Source organism: Alexandromys fortis, unplaced genomic scaffold, assembly GCF_014885135.2.
Source record: "Alexandromys fortis isolate MF-2015 unplaced genomic scaffold, M_Fortis_MF-2015_v1.1 scaffold_79, whole genome shotgun sequence".
Taxonomy (NCBI): Eukaryota; Metazoa; Chordata; class Mammalia; order Rodentia; family Cricetidae; genus Alexandromys; species Alexandromys fortis.
In genome coordinates, this window is record NW_026067964.1 from 4,450,593 (window position 1) to 4,471,196 (window position 20,604).

The 20,604-nt window shown below is 45.2% G+C and overlaps 1 protein-coding gene across 2 annotated transcripts in view; it reads left to right on the top strand.

Moving 5' to 3' along the window:
* Iqgap2 (IQ motif containing GTPase activating protein 2) overlaps window positions 1-20,604 on the top strand; it is a 301,482-nt gene that overhangs the window by 250,584 nt on the left and 30,294 nt on the right. For both annotated transcript variants that reach the window (XM_050153835.1, XM_050153834.1), the window contains exons 18-27: window positions 1,009-1,092; window positions 2,454-2,525; window positions 3,454-3,523; window positions 5,049-5,257; window positions 8,926-9,075; window positions 11,948-12,111; window positions 14,506-14,730; window positions 16,957-17,097; window positions 17,606-17,690; window positions 18,975-19,207. In XM_050153835.1, coding sequence (XP_050009792.1) covers window positions 1,009-1,092; window positions 2,454-2,525; window positions 3,454-3,523; window positions 5,049-5,257; window positions 8,926-9,075; window positions 11,948-12,111; window positions 14,506-14,730; window positions 16,957-17,097; window positions 17,606-17,690; window positions 18,975-19,207 — 1,433 coding nt within the window. The remainder of the gene's footprint in view (window positions 1-1,008; window positions 1,093-2,453; window positions 2,526-3,453; window positions 3,524-5,048; window positions 5,258-8,925; window positions 9,076-11,947; window positions 12,112-14,505; window positions 14,731-16,956; window positions 17,098-17,605; window positions 17,691-18,974; window positions 19,208-20,604) is intronic.

Consider the following 20,604-nt stretch of genomic DNA (forward strand, 5'->3'; position numbering starts at 1 on the left):
GGGAATAGTGACAACTTAATGTCCCTTGGTAGGAAATTGTTAAGTTATAGTGAGTGTATATTTTTCTAAAGCAAGGCAGCTGAGTTAGTAGAGATTTTGATCTATACAGAGGAAGAATACTATATGCCCTATGTTTAATTTGTCAAAATTCTACATTCAGCTTTGAAGTTTTGATTCCAGTAGGTTCTGCTTTGTCTAATTCTGTGTTGACAAGGTTGTATCATATATGTGTTAAGTAGAAGCCTTTCATATAACTTTGAGAGGAGAAAGCAAGCCTTGGTGTATTGTTGGATCTGATTTTATCAGAAGGAAGAAAAGGATACGTACGTATTGACCTCTTTGTATTTTAATGCATAATGGCGTTCATATGGGTAGACATGTTGCACAGATTTAGAAATCTGCATAGTGCAAAAGTATAGTTCACGCTGGAGAGAAACCAGACGGAAGTGGAGACAGACGCAGAGGTAGGTCTTACCTTATGTGGGAACACATGGAATGATAAGTGGGCAATGATAAGCATATCCTTAGGGATTCGGTCACGTGTGAGTCATGTGCTCCCCTTCCTCGTCCAGCCCACCAAAGACCACTTGGGACAGTAAAGGTAATCAGACATTACTCGCTCTTTTCAAGCATTTTATATTCTACCAAACAATACTGTTAACAGAAGCCTGCTAATACTATGGGAAGGATTCCTTTACTGTCCCCTTTTGTCACCCAGGGCCCTGGTAAAATTCAGCTTTCAGTTAGAAAACTGAGTGCCAAACTGGTCATGGATTCCCCTTTCTCTGCCTGCCGCAGCTCTGGTTCTGTCTCACACATCAGCTGGTGCGCTCTGCCCCAGCTAAGTGTCCACCATTGGACATGGTGTCCAGAGGAGGCCTGGAGGGGACGGCCGGCTCCTGCTAGTGTCTCAGCTAAGTAACTCCTGAGACATGCCCTGTGCCTGCAGCTTCCAAAGCAGCTGTGGGAACTGTCACTATCGGTCACTCTCACCTCCTCTTCCCCCAGGCTTTCTGGAAGGGATGTAAGCAGCGACAGGAATACCTGAGCAGACAAAAAGTGTTCACTGGCAACGTTGACTCCATTGTGAAGGTCAGTATCATTTCTGGCCATCCTGATGGCTTGGCTGTCACAGTTCTTCTTTGCCCTGATTCTAGAAGACAAAGCTGTTAAATAGAGATACATAAGCCTTGAAAGTCAGTCCTGGATTCGGAGCATCGTCAGGGGAGCTGATAAACCACCCGTGATGATCTCACATGCTGAATGTGGCTAGGAGAATCGAATGTGAATGTGTTTGTTGTGCTCAGCTCTTTGTCTGGAACATCCAAATTGATTTTTTTTTTTTCAAAGCTGGGACCATCTCCCTGCTCTACCCAGTCTGGTTTCACGTTTCTCTTATTGCATTTGCTGGCAGTACTTAGAGTGCTCAGACACCAGCAGAAACCCTCAGTTACTAGGCAAATGCCAAGCCAGTGCTGACCCAGTAGCTAGCTCTGAGCCACTGACAGAAAAGGTACCATGGTGGCCACTCTTAGCTAAAAGCAAAAGGACTAAACCAAAATGAGCAGGTTGACAACTTGGAACTCTGGGGCCAGAAAGAAATCAAAATGGGTTAGTTGGAAAGATATTTAAAATCGTGAGGGCAGAGAATGATGGTTAGAACCATTGTACCTTCAGTCATTCAGGCGTATTGTCCTGTGACCACTGTTGGATATATACCCATTCCCTTAGAAAACTGTTGGGACCAGTCGGTTCCCACCAAGACCTCTTGAGAGCTTTCCTATAGCATCCTCAAGGATGGGGAGATGGCTCAGCCAGTACAGACACTTGCTGCTAAGCCTGACTGCTGAGTTTAATCTCCAGGACTCACACATGGTGGAGGAGGGGAGCAGGCTTCCTCAGGCTGTCCTCCCACCTATACGCATCCACCACAATAGGCATGCGTGTGAGCATGCGCAATGGGTAAATTCAGTTAAAAAACCAAAACCTAAGGGTTATTGGTTGTATGTATAAGTGATGATGATAGAAACTGTAGACTTAGTTTAGTTTGACTGTAGTGCAGAAGAGTACCTTGGTCTCTTGACTTTTACTTGCTGAGATGAAAACTGAACTATGTAGCCCAACCCAGCCCTTTCCTACTAAGGCAGGAAGGTGAAGGGTCACATAGAATGTATTTTTAAGAACCTTGAAAAAAAAAAAAACAACCAAAGAAGCTAGAAATGAAGGAGGGAGGAGGGGGTCTTTGACATCTGTTATTTGGTAGGGTATTAGTCTTTATTCTTTGGCATAGGGTCATGTATGTAGACCAGGCTGGCCTCAGCCTCCTGGGTGCTGGACTCACAGGCATGCAAGGCCGCTGGTGTTCAGCAGATTATAGTTTTAGGAAGGCAGTGTGGTCTGCCTTGAGGATTGTGCGGCGGTCACCATGGTTCCTCTGTTCTGCTGTATTTCAGATTCAGTCCTGGTACCGAATGGCAGCGGCGAGGAAAAGTTACCTTTCACGGCTGCAGTACTTCGAAGATCATGTAAGACACATGCTCATAGCTTCCCTTTGGGGCTAAGAATGAGCTAAATCCATACTAATTGATTGCCAATATTGACTAATTTGACTAAACAATGCTGGTGATCACCTGGGAATAAACAGACCTCAGAACTCAATGTGGCAGTAACGGAAGCTCACCCTTTAACCCTGGCGCCGACTGAGTCAGGGTTAGAGAAGAAATGGTGAAGGAAGAGTCTAACACCAGAAAGAACATTCTAGCCATGTGTTTCCTTGCTTTTACTTTAGTAAGTTTACTTATTTATTTTTACATCCTGACTGCAGTTTCTTCTCCCTCCCCTCCCATTCCTTTCCCCACCTCCCTTCTGCCCCAGTCCCGATCTGCTCCTCCTCCATTTCTGTTCAGAAAAGGGCAGGCCTCCCGTGGATATCAACCAAACAGTAGGGCTTGGCACCTCCCTTTGTAGTAAGCACTAGGGCAGCCCCTGCTCACACTGTTAGGAGTCCTGCAAGTAGATGAAGCTACATGACTGTTACATATATGTAGAGGGTCTAGGTTAGGCATAAGTTTTCTAACATGGGATGTACAGTTCATCTAGCTGCTAACCAATTAGTTTAAATCAAAACCCTCATGGGGGGGGCGGGTATCAGAATCTTCAGAGAATACAACTATCAGCATCGACTGGATCATTCAGGGTCTGGGCATCCTTCCCCTTGTTAGGTTTCCTTATTTAGACAATCCTACAGACTCGCTTGTATTTGTTTGTAGCTAACTTATTTTACTCCTTCCAAAATAAATAAATAAAGACCCACAATATGGAAGAATAAGTGTTAAATGTGCTACATCTAAATATCAGTTCTTAAATATTTTAAATTCTTAAAAGTCCTAAATTCTAAAATAATGAAGCAAATAGAACCCCAAGAGATCCTGACTCTTCTCGATGTTTTTGCAGAAAAATGAAATTGTGAAAATACAATCCCTGTTGCGGGCAAACAAAGCCAGAGATGACTACAAAGCCCTAGGTAAGTGGGCAAGAGGAGGCAGAGGGGGCAGAGCCTGGACTCCTTCCTCACCAGCAGAGACGCTTCTTTCCAGCCTATGGCCTGCAGAGACAGTCCCAAGAACCAAGGACAAATGCAGTCTCTGACAGACTTTGGTCATCTCCGGCTCTTGGGTCTGAACAAGTGAGCAAGAGGCAGATAGGACAGAAATGGACCGCCTGTTAGAAGGGAAAGGCAGACTGGGTGTCATTGCTTCTTCAGAAGGAGTGGAATTGGCATAAATCCCATTTTATCTTAGATATGAGCTACGGGGAAGGAAAAGAAGACATATAAGGAGATAGGGCTACATTTCAGGTGTTTACTTCACTGCCCATCCTGATCCTTTCCTCCCATTTTAAGGATTAAATATGCGTATGTAGGAAATTTTGAAAATAGATATAAAGAGCAACAGAACAAGCTGGGCATGGAGGGCGCACACTGTAATCTCAACATGTGGAGTGGAGACCAGGAGATCGGGAGTTGAAGGCTATCCTTGGCTATACGAGTTCAAGGCCTGGTCTCAAGATAAACAAATAACAGCAAAGCCAAACACAGTCTCCTCTCCCAAGGACCATAACCACAGACACCATCCAAGGTCAACTCTCTAGCACAGTCTCAAAGTGACACAGATAACGTCTGTGGTCCATGCTGAGTTCGTGCCCAGTCAGTATACGTTAGTCAGACTCCACACAGTATCAAAATGTAAGCGTCAGGAAGATTGACAGGGCTCTTGAGGGGGACAGCCAGCCAGGTGATCACACAGCAAGGTAGTCCTCTTCTTAGCTTCTTCTAACTGGTCGTCCCCAATAGTTGGTTTTACCCAGCCAAAGCTGATCTCCGGTCACATGGAAAAGTGTCACAATGTCAGGGAATGAGAGCAAAAGCTCTTAGAGTTTCTACACAAATGCCCTCTGTGGCTGGTCCACCCTGGGTTCTCGGCAGTCCCCCTTGGTCCGCGCTTAACAGGACAATGACCAAATTTCCATTTCTACAGTCTTTCTACTTCTGTCAAGCAGAGTATTCCCTCGTGTATTCTTTCATTGATTCCTGCCTGATCTTTAGAGTCCCCGCTCCCTTGTTGGCCTTCCCCTAACTCTGGCTCCTTTCCAGGAATGCTGTGTGCTGAGAGAAACCACTTCTTCCTGCAGTCAGAATTTTAATCTCTTATCTGGCTGAGCCACCAGGTCTTAGAGCTAAGGTCTGTTGGTTAACTTTCTTTCCTCATCAATAAGCCATAGATAGGACTGTCTGCTCCGTGTCTGAGTCTGGTGACAGTGAGGGAGAGGGCTGACTAATGAGTATTAGATAAGTAGAAAACAGTGAGCCTGGCATTATCAGTTTGTGCATTTGTTTATGTGGGCTCGCTTATCTTGCACTTACTATGGAGAATGACCCACGCCACAGACAGCATGCTTTAGTTGGTTTATTTTTGCGGTAATATTTTAATTGCAGGGCTGGCTGTTAATGATAACTCACAATTAAAATATGCCTCTTCTTCCTCTCACAGTTGGCTCTGAAAATCCACCCTTAACAGTAATCCGAAAGTTTGTGTATCTATTGGACCAAAGCGACTTGGATTTCCAGGAGGAGCTGGAGGTAGCAAGGCTACGCGAAGAAGTGGTGACGAAGATCAGGGCCAACCAGCAGCTGGAGAAAGACTTGAATCTGATGGACATCAAGATTGGACTGCTGGTGAAGAACAGGATCACTCTGGAGGTCAGTGGGCAGCGGCCGCCTTGGCTCCCAGAAGAGATGTGTGTGTGTGTGTGTGTGTGTGTGTGTGTGTGTGTGTGTGTGTGTGTGTGTGCGCGTGCGCGCGCGCTCTGGAAGCCTGGTCCAGGAGAGCACATTGGGAATTTTGTATAAGTCATTACAAACCTCATTTGTCATTTTTATTATAAGTTACTAGTTTTCCTGCCTTGTGTATCCTGACAAGATTGAGTTCATTCAGGGTATTATAGTTTCTGAACTGAGACTCACAGGTGCTAAAACCCATATACATATATACCTTGATAATAAGGCCAAGGCCTTTGTACAGAATAAAGTATTTCACCATTTGAAAGCACACATTCTAATAGGAAGATGCATGAATCTGACGACAGGAAGCACAATAAAGTTACTGGGGACTCAGATTCCCAGACTCACCACAAACGAAGAGGTCAGCAGAAGATCCTAATACATTGAAGGGTGGTATAGTCAGTGTCGAGTTCCCAGTTCCTTGCAGCGTCCCGGACGAGTGTGGTCTGCCCTCAATATCCACAGCAGTTGCAATCCCGGAAAATCAAGCATCTATTGACATGGTATACGGAAAAATGCATTGTGCATCTATGCAGAACACTTAGATTTGGGACTCCAGTACTCACAAGTGCACCTGTGTGAATGAGCAGATAGCCATTCCATGTTTCTACCGTGCGAGATCATTTCATCACCCTACAAAAGGCCTAGCCCTCACCACCCACCAGGAGCCACAAATGCCTTCCACTTAGGAGCCCCCAAAATATCCCTCTGGTTTTTAAAATGCCACCCGAAGGGTGACACTGTGTCACCAGTGGCCTTCAGATAATCTATGGGACGTGTTGGAAGAGCAGAAAGGGAGTCATTATTCCTCGGGAACAAATTAGACCCCCTCTCCCATGGCCTCATTATTTTCCTGTGTGCCCCAGCCGTTTTCAGAAAACTGATAGGCCAAGGGGGGAAGCTGAAGGATGGAGCTTGGGGAGGCCAGTGAGTCAGAGCTAGACAGCCAGTTCTCGGTGATCTAGGACATGGTTGAGGGTGGCAGCCACAGGGGCACCTGGCACATGGGTGCGTGGGTGCCCCACCCTTATACTCCAGGCCTGATAAAAACATTAGGGAGCTGGGCAGTGGTGGTGCACACCTTTAATCCCTGCACTTGGGAGCCAGAGGCAGGCAGATCTTGGTGAGCTCGAGGTCAGGCTGGTCTACAAAGTGAGTTCCAGGACAGCCAGAACCCCTATCTCGAAAAACAAAATAAAAGGGGGGGGGTGAAGAAAAAGGACAAAATGTAAATAAAGCAGCTTATAACATAGAAATTATATTCTCTAAACATTCAAAAAACTACAATTTGTTAATTTCTTAAAAAAATCACTTGATCTTCTTTTCAAACATTGTCTATTTGTACTTTTCGTTTTCACGAGAACTTTCACAATGCCTTTTATGGCCTCACGTTGCAGCTGTGCTGCCCCATAAACTTGTAAACAGGAAATGCCTTTCATCTCAAAATAAAGGCTTAGTGTGAAATCAGCAGATCCGCTAAACACTGTGTAGCTTATAGAGATGCAGTCGTGTAGCAGATACCCACATCTCTGTGAATGTTTGAGGTTTGGCTTGGTTTTATGAGAAGTATTCATTAATAAATGATAGCTTTGTGAACCAAAATTAATTTTTTTTTGAGCCAGGAACCTATGGTCCTAGTAACTGGGGAGGCTAAGACAAGAGGATTGCCTTATCCCAGGAGTTGGCCATGGGACATGGGCAAAGCCCTCACACCTCCCTGCAAAAAGTTGAAACACTAAATGTACATCCACCATTTATTAAAAGTTAAGCCAATGATTATTAAATATAAAGCCTTTTATCGTATCACTGATAGTTCCATGTTTAATTTGATGATAAGATTAGAACAGTGTAGGTGCCTGGATATTATGGTGCTGCAAAAATGAGGAACAACTTAAAACACCAGGTAACTGGGGATTGGTGCCTTTTTCACTTTTCTTATTGCTTCTGCAAAGCATCTAGCAAAAGCAATTTAAGGAAGGGTTCCTTCTGGCTCGCAGTTTGAGCGCACAGTCTGCCGTGGCTGGGAGCAGCTGCTTGAGCCTCAGCAGCAGGAATGTGCTCACTGCCTCTGCAGTCAGGAAGCAGAGAGATACAGGCTGGGCCTTGGCCCACTTTCTTTCAAGACCTCAGCCTATGGGCTGGAACCACCATATGAAGGTTGGAGCTCCCCTCCTTGTCTAAAGCCCTCTGCAGACATTCTCAGCAGATGTGCCCGGTAGTGTGCCTCCTGGGCTGTTCCAAATCTGGTTAGGTTGACAAAGATTAACCATTTCAACCGTGAATTCGGCTTATATATTATACAGCCACTAAGAAGTGTCACTGAAGACTACCTAAGGGCAGGCAAATGATTTACAGGCTAATAGAGAAAAAATAGTGCGTAAAGCAGTATTAACTTCTTATTAAAGAAAGAAATCAGGAAAAGAAAAAAAAATGATACAACTTAGTTTTGCTTATGTTTCCCAAACAAAAGATGAATGTTGAATATCTCGTATGCTTATTAACCGTGTGTGTATCTCTTAGGGGAAATGCCAATTCAGGTCATCTGTGTATGGGGACAGTTGAGTTCTGAATCTTTCTAGTCTTTAGTAGTAAGAGCTTATTTTTCTATTTTGTAGGCATTTTATCTTATCCATTAAGTCTTGAAACTTTTTAACTTTGATTATAGACAGTTTCGTTGTTCCTTCTGTAACTTGTATTCCGTGTTATATCAAGGAATCTGTCATCCAATCTAAAGTCAAAACTGTCAGCTAGTTTTCCTTTCTAGGGCTTGATAGTTCCCACTCCTGTATGTATCTCTCTGTTCCGAGTTCCTTGTACTGTGAGATAGGGGGTCTGACGCCTCCGCTGTGGGTGAAGATACCTTGCAGTTCCATCATCATTTTTTTTTTAATTTTTTTTTTTATAATTCCAAATCATCATGTTTTAAAGAGTGTCTTCTCCATTGGATTTTCCGGGCGCCTGCATTAAATCCTGAGAACAGATGCATACTGCTTTGGAGAATGCCTGTCTTAGTTAGGGTATCTATTTCTGTCAAGAGACGCCATAACCATGGCAACGCTTATAAGGAAAACATTGAATTGGGACTGGCCTGCAGTTCAGAGGTTTAGTCCACTGTCTTCATGGCAGGAATCATGTCGGTGTGCAGGCAGACATGGTGCTAGAGAGGTAGCTGGGAGTTCTATATCTGGACCTGCAGGCAACAAGAATAGTATGCCACATTGTGTCTGCCTTGAGATTCTGAAATCCTAAAGCCCGCCCCAAGTGTCACACTTCCTCCAACAAGGCCACACCTCCTAAAAGAGCCACTCCCTATGGGCCTGTGGGGAGCATTTTCATTCAAATTGCCACAATGTCTGTTGTCCGCGACAGAACCTGAGCTCACCCACAAGGTGCTGTCCTTGAGTTTGCTGTCCTCTTGTCCTTTGTTTCCAGATAAGGGAAACCGGAAATTTACCCTTGCAGCAGTGCGTGTCTCAGAGGTGTGTGTGTGTGTGTGTGTGTGTATGTGTGTGTGTGTGTGTGTGTGTGTGTAAGCGGAGGTGGTAAAGGGTACCGGAGGAAAAATAACGTCATAAAATTCTTCACAGGATGTAATCTCACACAGCAAAAAGCTGAATAAGAAAAAAGGAGGAGAAATGGAAATACTGAATAACACTGACAACCAGGGGATTAAAAGCTTGAGTAAGGAGAGACGAAAAACACTAGAGACGTACCAGCAACTGTTTTATCTGCTTCAGGTGAGCGTGGGTCACTCTACATGGTGGATTTTGGATAATAAACAATGTTTCCCTTTTGTGGCTCTTCCCCCATGCCTCAGCCAACAGCTTAGTTATGTGCTGTATGTTACCAGAATAATAACAGCTTTTAATAGAACAGGTTTATAGTAGCTTCGAACGTACTTTACTAAGTACCAACCATCACGCTGGGTGTTTTACATAGATTAACTCACTGAATTCCTGCTCTAACCCTGAGGATCAGGGTCATTCTTCCCATATTGCAGATGAGAAAAGTCAACCCCAGTTTGTAAGTGGTGGACACACTGCAGGACACATTACCCTTCAGACCTACTCCCTTCACATCTGCACGATACCTCAGTGACCTGCAGAAGCAACATAAATCTAATAGTGATGACAACAGCCATTGCTGGATGACATGCCAACCATGGCAACACTAGCCAATAGAAAAGCATATCCATGCCAGGGCCAGACCTCCTTAGGAGGACAGGGCCAGAGAGGTGGGATTATTTTCTCTTATTTCGTGGCATGGCTGTGAACACATGAGGCGTAATTTGACATTGCGTCCAGGGCTCTAGTAATAGCTAATACGTTTTATGACTGGACTCTAATGGGCCAGCCGTTGGTCAGTTTCCCCACTGACGTACTCCATCCACCTGCTGACAATCTGATTAGTCAATCACAAAGGAACCTGGGCAGGAGCAAGTCATAGCAGCAGCCTCCACAAACCGCTGGGGAAAACCATCCCCAAAGAGGTGGGTCAGTAGTTGTTCATTGTGTGACTTCAGGCCTGGAGATGCCTGACTCTTTGCAGGAGGGCCTTCCCGAGATTGGCTACGAAGAGAGAACTCGCTGCACAAGTCATAAATAAAGCCTTAACCCCGCTGAGAACAAAGATGCTAATGCCAGTAGCTTTGGTCCTCTAGGAACATGTAGTGCCTCTGATGACCACTATGTGGCAGCATAGGAGGAAAAATGTGAATGCTTAGTTTTGCCTGTGGAGTGCACTTTCCTGAAGAGAAGCAGCACCCACCCACGCCCAGCCCCCTACCCAGCCCCCCACATCCACCCCCAACCCTCACCCCCATTCCCTGACTGCCTTAAGCAGTTTTCTTGTCTAATTAAGAGTAGTCTTCAACCAGTGGTTGGGTGTTTAATCTTAAACACTTGCCAATTTTTTTGTTTGTATCTATGAAATTACAAGTTTCTGTAGGTTCTTTACAATTTCAAAATTTGGTAGAATTTCTGTTGTAAGAAAGGTAAGAACGCAGTTGCTGGCCAAGAATTGTGGTGTTGACTGTGTTCTAACATGAGGTTCATTAATGGAGAGGTAAAAAGGTCCAGGAACATGTATAGAATGATTGTTCCAGCATGCACGATTACTCTGTTCGCCAGGGTGGTGGCACACACCTTTAATCCCAGCACTCGGGAGGCAGAGGCAGGCAGATCTCTGTGAGTTCGAGGCCAGCCTGGTCTACAGAACGAGCTTCAGGACAGGCTCCAAAGCTACAGAAAAAGCCTGTCTTGAAAATCCAAAGTCAGTCTATCAAGAAAGCATCATCCTGTGCTGGATAGATGGCTTGGTGGTTAAGAGCGCTTGCGGATGACTCCCATTGGGTTCCCAGCACCCACTAAGGTGACATCTGTAACTCCAGTCCCAGGGCTTCCAACAACACCTGCATATATAGTACACATACAGACAAGTGGATACACACTTAAATTTTTTAAAATAATAAAGAGAGCTGGGTGGTGGTGGCACACACCTTTAATCCCAGCAGTCAGGAGGCAGAGGCAGGTGGATTTCTGTGAGTTGGAGGCTAGCCTGGTCTAGAGTGAGTTTCAGGATAGCCAAGGCTACACTGAGGAACCCTGTCTCGAAAAAACAAAAATAAAATAATTTCAAAAAATGCAGAAAATAGTGCATACAACTTCAACCCATCACTCTGACCACAAAACTAAATCTAAGTAGCAATATATACCAGAATCTGGTTTGTCATGGAAACCTTCTAGTCAAGCTGCTAGAACATATTAGCTGAACACTAGTTGTCAAATGTATTAATTGAACATTTTCTTTACTCATGAGCGTGAAGAGAATTAAGAGTAGTCCATCTTTCTGTGGGAATTCCTCCCCTATACAGCCTATGTTTCCTTTTTTACTTTCCTTCCACACAGTCTGCGTAGCTGCCAGAGGAAGGTGCTTAGACCAAGCTGGCTCTTACGTTAGTGAGTCTGTCTTCATTGAAGCTCTGTTGTCTTTCAACTCTTGTCAATCTCTTGATCTTTTTTTTGTGGTTATTGTTTTGACTCATGTTCTTTCTGGGAGTTCCCTGGTTGTCTGACCTGACCACTTACCCCCTCAGCCTTCCAGCCTTACACCTTCTCCTTCCTGATGGACTGTCATGGCGGGCTGGCTTCCTGCTCCATGCATGAACGGGCCTCTTCTTTCTCCTTTTATACTCAGACGATGCTATATAGTTCTTTCTATTTACCCATCAGTCTTTGTAGGCTCATCTGTGTAGCTGAGCTTTAGTCTGTTCCTTTCTATTCCAGAGTCTATGGACACACCCCCTCTTCTGCTTCTCTATAATAAACATTAGTACATGACTTCAATGGTTAAAAGTACAAACTGAATAACAGACAACTATAGTAAGCAAACATGTAACAAGGAACATTTACATCTAACTCGCAGGTAGAGCTTCCTCCACTGTACCTGGAATATTAGCTGATCTCTTTAAAGGCTGTGTGCTGGGAACATGTCTGTTTCTCACGGTGCATTAAGTCATGGAAGAGAGGGGAGTCCAATACCAAGTTCTGCTTTCATATATATAAGAAACCTCTAGCTCACAGGGCTGACTTCTGTCCTCTTGCCTTGTAGACCAACCCTTTATACCTGGCTAAGCTGATCTTCCAGATGCCACAGAACAAGTCAACTAAATTCATGGACACTGTTATTTTCACACTGTACAATTACGCCTCTAACCAGAGGGAAGAGTACCTGCTGCTCAAGCTTTTCAAAACCGCTCTGGAGGAAGAAATCAAGTATGTATAAAATCCATGGGAAAGCACCCAGACGCTTATTAGTGGTGGGTTTGCTCAGGCTAGGAGATCGCTTTAAGTGGAATTTGCACTGGAATTCAGGTTGAAGTAGGTTGAGTTTTGTGGGATTGAAAGGGAATTTTGATTGCTGGTTGAACTTCTGGTTTGTCAGAGCTATTAGCTGTAGATTTTTCCTCCTGGAGATCCAGCTGAGTCGGCTTTTGTTGTCTGTGTCTGCAACAGCTGACAATCAGAAGCTTCTTGGAACTTTCTCAGTGACAGCCCCCTCAGTGAGGGGGTGAGGGTTATGACCACTGCTCAGGTTTTCCTTTCCCGTTAGAATTCTAGCAGATTTTGCTGATGTGGTTTTTGACTCGGCTAATATAAAAATTATATGGGTAGCTAAATAAATTAGTTCCCCAAAATGCACGAGAAGTGTCACAAGCGAGAATGGACTTTGGTTTTGCAACCTCCGGGGGCCATAAGCTCTGCAGGCTCCCAGGGGCCTCTGACGCATGTAAGCTGGACACCTGTGCACTCAGAGATCCGTAAGACAGTGAATGAGGGATTTCCCTTGTTGGCTGTCATAACAGTAGGAAAACTAGTTATGAAGTAGCAATGAAATAATTTTCATGGCACATGCCAGGTCAGAGGGATGTAGAGGAAAGTTCCACTTAGGTCAAGTGAATTCAATTTTTATGAACGAGCAGCTGCCTGGCCCAAATTTTGAGGTCACTACAAGAGCTAGGAAAAGGGTAGAAAGAGCATGGGCACAGGTGCAAAAATGAAGGTAGATTTGTCTGATCAGGAGTGACTTGGTGAGTACCAGGAGGTGAAGCTGAAAAGATGATATGGGGCCATGTTATAAGAAATACCGAGAGAAGGCATGTATGTGTGTATGCGCATGTGTGTTGTGTGTGTCTGCTCACAGAGGCCATCAGGGTGTGTGTGTACATGTTATGTGTGTGTCTGCTCACAGAGGTCAACAGGGTGTGTGTACGTATACATACATGTGTGTGTGTGTGTGTGTGAGCGCGCGCTTGTTACATGTGTTGTGTGTGTCTACTTAAAGGTGCCAGCAGGGGGTATTAGATTCCCTGAACTGGAGTTACAGGCAGTTGTAAGACACCAGACATGGGTCCTGGGAACCACACTAGAGTCCTCTGGAGGGCTACAAAGCACTTTTAACTGCTAAGCCATGTTTCTAGCCCCTCTCTTTACTTTCTGGGGAGCAGTAGAAGGTTTTTGAACACATCATCATTGGTTTATTTTTGGTGGTGGTGGTGGGTTTTTTTGTTTTGTTTTGTTTAATCTGAACGCAATTTATAAACTAAGTGAAACAAAGCTATACAAGTCAGAGAACTAGGGAGAGTCATAGAGAAAAGGTGTTTTTGGGTTTACCACACCGAGTTTGAACAATAGAGATCATGTTGATGAAAATATATAAAGGGAAATAAATGCCAGCATGGCCCCTAGGAGCAAGGTGTGGATTAGAAACCCAGACGCAAGGACAGTTCCCAAGGAAAGGAGCCTCTGCGCATAAGTGGAGGAGGGGCAGCATGGTATGGCACAGCTTTGGCGACTGTAGCTGGCTGAACCCCTGGCTACCCCATCCCCCTGCTAGGCTGTGCAACTGGTTAAGAACACAAAAGAGGATTTAACATCTAAAGAAATAACTGCCGAAAAAATAAAAAGGAATGCCTAGGTCTAATAAGGACGGGAATAGGAAGTAGAAAGGGAGAGTAATCAAGAGGAGATCAGAGCCAGGTAGCCCAGACATGGGATGCAGCTAGAAGCCTCATGGCAGTGAATTTGAGAAGGATCTGAAGATGTCAAGACAGTTCATTGAACCAAGAAAGGTGTCTTCCAAATGTGGTAAACAGAGGGGCAGTGCCACCCTGTCATCTTAGCTGCCCCCCATCCTCTTAGCTGCCCCCAGGTCATCCTAGGTATCCCCAAGTCATCTTAGCTGCCCCTGGGTCATCTTAGCTGTTGCTGGCCATCTTAGCTGCCCCTGGGTCATCTTAGCTGTCCCTGGCCATCTGTCGCATGTCATCTTAGCTGTCCATGGTCATCTTAGCTGCCCCCAGGTCATCTTAGCTGTCCCTGGTCATCTTAGCTGTCCCTGGTCATCTTCACTGTCCCGGGTCATCTTCACTGTCCCGGGTCATCTTTGCTGTCCCGGGTCATCTTAGCTGCCCCCGGGTCATCTTAGTTGTTCATGGTCATCTTAGCTGTCCCGGGTCTTCTTAGTTGTCCCAGGTCATCTTAGCTGTCCCAGGTCATCTTAGCTGTCCCAGGTCATCTTTGCTGTCCCAGGTCATCTTAGCTGTGGTCTGTTTGCAGCTCACACCTCCCTGTAGGATGACCCTAAAGCTACAGCTTCATTTTGCTTAGGTCAAAGGTAGACCAAGTGCAGGACATCGTGACGGGCAACCCTACAGTCATCAAGATGGTGGTCAGCTTCAACAGAGGGGCCCGGGGACAGAATACTCTACGCCAGCTCCTGGCTCCGGTGGTGAAAGAGATCATCGAAGATAAGGCCTTGATCATCAACACCAACCCTGTGGAGGTCTACAAGGCTTGGGTAAACCAGCTGGAGACACAGACTGGAGAGGCCAGGTAACAAGGCAGGGCGATGCTGGCTTTGGCTTGCTTTGTGATCATTAATTCTTAAAGTTTTGTTTCTTTGGTTGGTTTTACTGGTGGTGGTGGTGGTGGTGGTGGTGGTGGTGGTGGTGGTGGTGGTGGTGGTGGTGGTGGTGGTGGTGGTGGTGNTTTTTCCTCCCGTGGTTTTCCCCATCTGTTTCTTTAACTGCATAAACAAGGGAAAATGACTGGTTTGGAATGCGAAGTTTTAAACACCAGATGACCACAGGAATCCTCTAAATGAGAAAGAGAGAGCAAGTTGGGGTTCCGTGACATTTGTCAGGAAGTGGAATGGTAAATACCAAGAAGCCTGAGTGTGTCCTGCCAGGGAAGGGCCACAAAGGCCAGGAATGGCTTGGTCCCTAGCCCTTTCTAAGGGTCATGCCCTGCCCCCTCTACCTCCCTACCCCCCTGTTTTCAAAATAAAAGTTGAAGAGTGATGCAGGACTTCAGCTCAATCGACTTTAGTTCACCGGCATCCCGAAGTTGGCAGCTTGGCATGGAACCCCCTCTTAGAAGATTACATGCTCAACAAAAGCTGGGTTGTGAACAGGTTCTATTACAAGCTAAACAGCGAGCTATAAACAGAACGTCTACAAGATCTTCATATCATGGTTACACAATGCCAAGTGCAAAAAATAAAAAAAATAAAAACCATACAAGGGCATTAAAAGACTTTAGCAAACAGCCCCCTTCTTTATGAAGGACTATTTGCTGTGCACAATACAATGGCTGCTTCCTCAAATGGTTCCGTCTCTCTATGCCAACAAACTTAAAGCGCCGCTTTTCTTTTCTAAACCCGAGACAAAGGAGAGACTGCATGGAAATGTTTGCTGCATACTAATCTGTCTTACCTTCAGTGTAAGAAATAATCAGTGGTAAGCATCAGGCATTTGAAACAAAATTGAACAGGGAGGTTTTGGAGCCCCTGGGGTACAGACACTGGTACACTTGGCTGTGTTCCACTCGCTTCAGCTTAAGATAGACTCGGGACATTTCTCACATAGTTTTGTAGGCAGCCCGACGCCAGGGTTTTTGCGTTAAAGGGTGAAAGATGAGGGCCTCCTGGGAACAGACAGCTCCTCCTGATTTTTCAGTGCCGCTTCTCAAAGACATGATGGGCAGTCTTTGGCATGGACACTGTTAATGGCTTGGTAGTAGGGAGTCAGGCAAAAATAAGACTGTGGCAATTTGCAAGCCCTGAGAAGATTAAATCAGTTAAGTTGAAACAGTGTTTCTCTCCTGTTTAGAATTACCAGTGCAGTGCATAGCAGGACATAGGAGCCAGCAGTGGGTAAAGTGCTTGCTGTACAAATGTGAGGACCTAGCCTGGTGGTGGTGGTGTCGCACACCTTTAATCCCAGCACTTGGGAGGCAGAGATAGGTGGATCTCTGTGAGTTCGAGGCCACCCTAGTCTATAAGAGCTAGTTCCAGGATAGGCTTCAAAACTACATAGAAACCCTGTCTCAAACAACAACAATAACAAAAACAACAACAGCAACAACAAATGTGAGGACCTGATTTCAAACACCCCAACATACCTAGAAAAGCCAGGTGTGGTGTCACGTGCCTATAACCCCAGAGATGGCATGGGCACTGGGAAAGGCAAATGGTGAGCTCTAGGTCAGTGAAGAGATGCTGTCGATAGATAGATAGATAGATAGATAGATAGATAGATAGATAGATAGATAGATAGAAAGATAGATAGAAAGATAGATAGATAGGCGGATAGACGGATAGGAGAGAAGTAGAGAAAGATACATAAAGTTGGTTAACCGCTGCTCTCCATGTATGTACATATGGAGTGTGCATTGACATAGACACACAGAGAAAGGGAGGGAGGGAGGGAAGGAGAGAGGGAGGGAGGGAGGGAGGGAGGGAGGGAGGGAGGGAGGGAGGGAGGGAGGGAGGGAGGGAGGGAGGGAGAATGGACAGAAGCAAGAGAGAAAAGGTGGGTTAGCTGAGTCTACATAAACTGGTCCATGCTTTCTTTTTCTGTTAGAGTTAAGAGGGAGGCTTGTAGTCCCTCCTGATCCAGTGGTAGTGGGAGCTGCATTAGGGTGTCTTCCTTAGGCAGAGTCATGGTAACCTGCAGCTCATCTGCAGAGCTTGACTGCGGGCGGGGTCAGCTGGCGGGACACTGGTGCTCGTACATGAACCTTAGCCACTGTTCATTTGAACCCTTGTCGTATCTTCAGCAAGCTGCCTTACGACGTGACCACAGAGCAAGCCCTGACATACCCGGAGGTGAAGAATAAACTGGAGGCGTCTATCGAAAACCTGAGGAAGGTCACCGACAAAGTCCTGAGTTCTATCACTTCTTCCCTCGATCTGCTGCCGTAAGTTGATCCATAGTGACTTTAGCAGGCTTTGTGGAAGTTCTTGGAATATTACCTACGCCCATGGAGTAAAGATAGACATTCTCCCTTGTGGTTTGCTGTCTAAATGTTCTTGAGCCAGGAATGATGATTGTAAATATGAGATCAGACTGGACTATATATAGCAAGACCCTACCAAAAATAACCAAAAAAAAAACAAATACAAGGTGGCCTAATCAAATGACTGTAATTCATCCCCACCCTCTAATGAAGAGGCACTAACTCAGTCATGGCCACCAACAGCATGCAGGTGCTAGCGTCAGCGGAAGCCCTGTGATTCCATTGCATCTCACTTTATGTTGAATTTTTAGGAGAACTGTGGAGCTTTGGTTGATTGGAACAATTGCTATGCTTCTAGCTCACTTAGCCAGGAGAACTGTGGAGCTTTGGTTGATTGGAACAATTGCTATGCTTCTAGCTCACTTAGCCTTTTTCCATTATTTTCTTTTGTCATCTGTTCCCCGTGTAGTTATGGATTGAGGTATATAGCCAAAGTACTGAAGAACTCGATCCGTGAGAAATTCCCTGATGCCACGGAAGAAGAGCTCTTAAAGGTAGATTCTCAAGGGTGACCTCACTGCAGCTACTCTGGGGGTTCTGAGCTGGAATCGCCAACAGACGATTGTGGGACATTCTCATCAACAGATGGTTGTGGGATGTTCTCACCAACAGACGATTGTGTGGTGTTCTCACCAACAGACGGTTGTGTGACATTCTCATCAACAGATGGTTGTGGCTTGTTTTCACCAACAGACGGTTGTGTGGTATTCTCACCAACAGACGGTTGTGTAGTGTTCTCTCACCAACAAGTCGATTGTGTGATGTTCTCACCAACAGACGGTTGTATGACATTTTTACCAACAGATGGTTGTATGACAGTCTCAACAACAAACGATTGTGGGACATTCTCGCCAACAGACGGTTGTGTGAGGTTCTCACAACAGATGGTTATTTGACGTTCTCACCAACAGATGGTTGTAGGATGTTCTCAACAACAGCCGGTTGTGTGGAGTTCTCACCAATAGACGGTTGTGTGGAGTTCTCACCAATAGACGGTTGTGTGGAGTTCTCACCAATAGACGGTTGTGTGGAATTCTCACCAACAGACGGTTGTGTGGAATTCTCACCTACAGACGGTTGTGTGGAATTCTCACCAATAGATGGTTGTGGGACATTCTTACCAACAGACAGTTGTGGGACATTCTCGCCCACAGACGGTTGTGTGACATTCTTCCCCACAGACAGTTGTGTGATGATCTCACCAACAGACAGTTGTATGACATACTTTCCCCGTGTGACTGTCATTACAGATCTTCTGTGTTTAGTGACTGTTGAGATCATTGTCTGTTGAGGCTCATTTAGAAACTTCCCACATCATTCTCTCAATATTAGAACATTTGGTGGCCTATTTTCCACCAAAACATAACTGTGTGGCACACAGTGTTAGTATGAAGTTATGTTCATCTCCTGCATCCAATACTTCATAAAGGAGTCATGTCAGCGGCTGGTGAGATGGTTCAGTGGGTAAAGAAATTTGCCACCAAGCCTGTCAACCTAACTTTGATGCCTACGACCCACGTGGTAGAAAGAGAATCACTTCCCACAAGTTGTCCCTCTGACTTCTACATGTGCACCATGATATGTGTGTATACACACACACAAATAAATAAATAAAGCCATTCTTAAATTTTTAATGTTAAAAGAGAAGATTCATGTCTGAAAACAACTGCTCTCGGGAAATGTAAATGTAAAATAAGGAACAAATGTATACTTAAAGATTAAAAGCAACCGGAGCTCATTTGTCTCTTGAAAATGTCCTTTTTCCTCTCCTCGTCCAGATTGTTGGAAACCTCCTGTACTACCGATATATGAACCCAGCCATCGTGGCTCCCGATGGCTTCGACATCATTGACATGACAGCCGGAGGTCAGATCAATTCTGACCAGAGGAGAAACCTGGGATCTGTGGCCAAGGTTCTCCAACACGCAGCCTCCAACAAGCTGTTTGAAGGAGAGAATGAGCACTTGTCGTCAATGAACAATTATTTATCAGAAACCTATCGGGAATTCAGGTGAGAAGGCCCATTCCTGTTCAAAGGAACACGTGGGGAGAAGGACAAGAATGGCAGGGTCGGTACCTAGAACTAGGGCCATGGAGGGGGACAGGGACCCCGTGTGACTGCCACCGGGAGAAGGAAGGAAAGGAGCAGGCAAGATGAGCTAGGCCCACTATTCCCACCCCACCCCCTCCATCCTGCTGCACTGAGTCCTTCCTGTCTAGGATCTATGCTTCTGATAAAGCTCTCTCCCTGATGAGGCACACACATAGTATTTAGAGTAAAACATTCAACTGATTGGTTTCATTGAGACGAAGAAGGTAACTGTATTTCCTTTTCCAAATTGTTTTCCAGTTGGGAAAATTTTGCCTTATCTGCAACAATGGTAGGAAATGGTGTGTTTCCTTTAGGAAAGGTCGGGGAAACCCCAGTCTTCGTATTTATAGATGGTCCTGTGTAAATACGCTCTGCACTGCCCATGGGCCTCTCGTAATTGTGTACACAAGAGTTAATTCTATTGTCTCCATTTCTTTCTCCTAAGTCTGTCACTAATCATCCCGTAAGGACAGAGGAGTGAGCAGCTGGCAGTCACACATGCATCTCAGGGCTCGGAGCAGATGCTTCCATCTTGGCTTGTGTTTGCTCTCTTGTCTGTGTAGATTATAGAGTTTGTGTGACGTCAGTGGGACCTCTGCTATCCTCACTTGGAAAGGGGCTTCCCACTCGTCATTTCCTCCAGGTCCACAGCTGTCAACCTCCTGATTGACAGTTCTTTGTGGCATCTGTACCATTTGTGAGAAAGTTACCTCAGGTCCTCTCACTGTGGGAAGTTTTGATTTCCTCAGCTGCCAATTTTAATTCTTTATTCAGTAACAAGAGGCAATAACATGTTCCTCATAAACTCTTAAGTGTTCGTAGACCTTCCTTTTCCTTCATTTGTTTGTTTGAGACAGGGTCACCCTACATAGCCTCAGCCAGCCTGAAACTCACTATGTAAACCAGACACAGACCTTAAACTCCTATATCTGCCTGCCTCTGCAGCCTGAGTGCTGGCATACCTGACTCCTTTTTTCTTGTTACCCCTGCCAATCTCCTGTTTTCCAAGAATGCCCTCCTAAGTACACTATTTTCTATTTCACTCATATTCATTCTGGTATTTATTTTCTTCATTCATCCGCACCCCATGAACAAGACCTCACAGGAAGACCTACTGTCCCTGGGGAGCATGACACCCTGAAACATGGCTGCTTCTCCTAGCCCAGGGATTGGAAGGGAGAATTCAGCTCTAGTACAGAGGCCTCTGGTGCCATAGAAGCATGATTATTTCAGGCATAAAAACACTTGAAACTATATAGAATAAAACACACATACACATATATCTTACACACCATATGTATGTATGTATATATATA